Source organism: Frankliniella occidentalis, unplaced genomic scaffold (assembly GCF_000697945.3).
Source record: "Frankliniella occidentalis isolate FOCC.00 unplaced genomic scaffold, Focc_3.1 Scaffold121, whole genome shotgun sequence".
NCBI classification, from domain to species: Eukaryota; Metazoa; Arthropoda; class Insecta; order Thysanoptera; family Thripidae; genus Frankliniella; species Frankliniella occidentalis.
In genome coordinates this window covers 627426-629721 of record NW_026267249.1, presented here as the reverse complement: position 1 = coordinate 629721, position 2296 = coordinate 627426, and the positions used below count along the sequence as shown (strand labels likewise).

At 45.6% G+C, this 2296-nt stretch overlaps 1 protein-coding gene across 1 annotated transcript; it reads right to left on the bottom strand.

Moving 5' to 3' along the window:
• Nucleotides 1-1117: 1117 nt before the first annotated feature.
• On the bottom strand, nt 1118-1640 carry LOC113209250 (uncharacterized). Its single transcript, XM_026426674.2, has 2 exons — nt 1350-1640; nt 1118-1243 (listed from the first exon to the last, which is right to left on the bottom strand). The coding sequence occupies exons 1-2, from the start codon at nt 1638-1640 to the stop codon at nt 1118-1120; spliced, it is 417 nt and encodes a 138-aa protein (XP_026282459.2).
• Between the last annotated feature and the right edge of the window lie 656 nt (nt 1641-2296).

Genomic DNA, 2296 nt, shown 5'->3' with positions numbered 1-2296 from the left:
TGACCAGTCAGGACTAGGCGACCTTTTCTTGGTTGTAGATTTGGCAGACGCAAACCTGCTGGAAAAGCTTGACCTGGTCTCAGGAGAGCGGGACCCGTATTTGGAAGGCTGGTCCAGGAATGACATGTCAGGACTAGGAGACCTTTTCTTAGTTGTAGCTTTGGCAGACGCAAACCTGCTAGAAAAGCTTGACCTGGTCTCAGGAGAGCGGGACCTCTTCTTGGATGGCTGGTCCATGAATGACCAGTCAGGACTAGGAGACCTTCTCTTGGCTGCATGTGTGACAGATGCACAACTTGACTTAGTCTCTGGGAGGCTGTACATCTCACTGAAGTTGGATGATGGAGGATCAACCACAGACAACCTGGCAGGGGTCGAAGACCTTGATTCAATCTTAAACACTGGAGCAGGCGTCTCATCTTGGAGCCAGCTGAAATCTGGAACCGGTGACACAGATGATGCATTTGATTCAGTTGCCTCCATCAGGATTACATCTGGAGATTCTTCCACGACTGCAGATGTTAGATGTTGAGAGCTCTCAGTCCTATTGATGGTAGGAGGCTCACCGAATGGGAAGCTGCCAGACTTTCCTAGGTTAAGTTGATTGGACATAGATGCTTGGAACGCTGCCCGCACAAACCCAAGTACATCAGCTAACATTTCTGTAACAGAAATGAAATATGGTCACTAACAAGTATAAATTCAGAAGGTTACCAGACACAAGGCAAAAGTAAACACAGAGGTTGGCTCAAGTATAGATGCACTAAATTATAATACTAAATTTACTGCACTCGCAGTTGCGGAAGACAATGCGTCAACACCAGTCAACTGTCACAGCCAAAAATACTTCAAAATAATAAGAACTGAACTGATATCTATCGAAACAGAAGCAATTTTTTTTCTGGTCGCCATGTTGACTAACTTTGAACTGCCTTTACATCTGCTAAATTAAGTTCAGCCTTGCAAAGGTATAGAATGAAAAATAGCTCTCTCAGTAGCACTCAGTAGCTCACAAAAGTATGGCATGAGAAATACCTATGTAAACAGGTATTTCTCATACTCTCACAAGGCTATCTTCAGTTCTGAGTGCAATTACAGTACTACATAGTTAGGCACTTCAAAGTTTGTAAATACCTTGACGACGCTGCCCATACATCGAGGGAGGAAAATATTCGTTCATGGTCGCAACAGCTAGAGGCGTGGATGCAGGGACCAGAGAGCCTCTCACATCACCACAAGCGGCCTGTCAAAAGACGACAAACAATTAGGACCAGGAAGAAAACAGACATTTACCCAGTGAAAAGAAAAAGATCAAAGTGTGGTACCACACCTTTCCACAGAACACATACCATGTTGGATGGATGACAATCAGCAAACAATGGAGTTGAGTTCACAGATCGAGTTGTGGCATCAGCTGATGGAGTTGTGGCATCAGCTGATGGAGTGGTGGCATCCGCTGATGGAGTGGTGGCATCCGCTGATGGAGTGGTGGCATCCGCTGATGGAGTAGTGGCATCAGCAGATGGAGTATCATCATCAGCAGATGGAGTGTCATCAGGAGTGGAGTCCACAGATGGTGGAGCGGATGAGCTTCTGCGTTGTATCGCCTCCAGGCAGAGACGCCTCCTCTGATCAGCCATTCTGAAATACCAGTACATATATTACAATCTGATCATTTGATGGATTCCCAGAGGACAGACATTTGTGACTGATATCATTTAACATCCTTTAACATTTCTGAATATGACTAGATTTGGACAAAATCATAATTACACAATCTCAACTGTCAGAAATGATTTCACCATATGACAAATTCCTGCGGTCTCTCTTGTAACTCGAAACCCAGACGTTCCTTATGTAAATCTTAAGAAAATCAGACACTGGGTCTAGGGGAGTTCGTAGGTTATGTTGGATATAGGGCGTGATTAGTGCGGATCCTAATGACTTCTGCACGGCTCTGCGGCCGCGTCCGTCCGCAGCGAACTATTGACTCTGGGAGGGAGATTTCAACTCGGATCAGTATGAATACTCAAAACCGGAAAAAAAACCTGTGGGTGCAGTAGAAGAGACTTCCGAAAGAGCCTTTCCTACCAACCATTCCCGCACAATACGCATAGCGGGTAAAGGGCCACACGTGCTGCAACGACCACGACGACTGACGGCACTAACGGCTGCCAGTTGCTTTCGTCAGGAAGAACGATTACGAAAAGTACGAGGCTTAAATAGGAGCAATTACAAGTGTAAAGGGATCACCAACAGTTATGAAATCAGCCTGAACGAAATAAAAACCCCGCGG

What these genes read in the sequence shown, in the direction of transcription:
- LOC113209250 (XM_026426674.2), bottom strand. Translation starts at nt 1,640, where the DNA reads ATGGCTGATCAGAGGAGGCGTCTCTGCCTGGAGGCGATACAACGCAGA. An exon ending in ATTGTCATCCATCCAACATG is followed by an intron (nt 1,244 to 1,349) that starts GTATGTGTTCTG and finishes GTCTTTTGACAG; the next exon opens with GCCGCTTGTGGTGATGTGAG.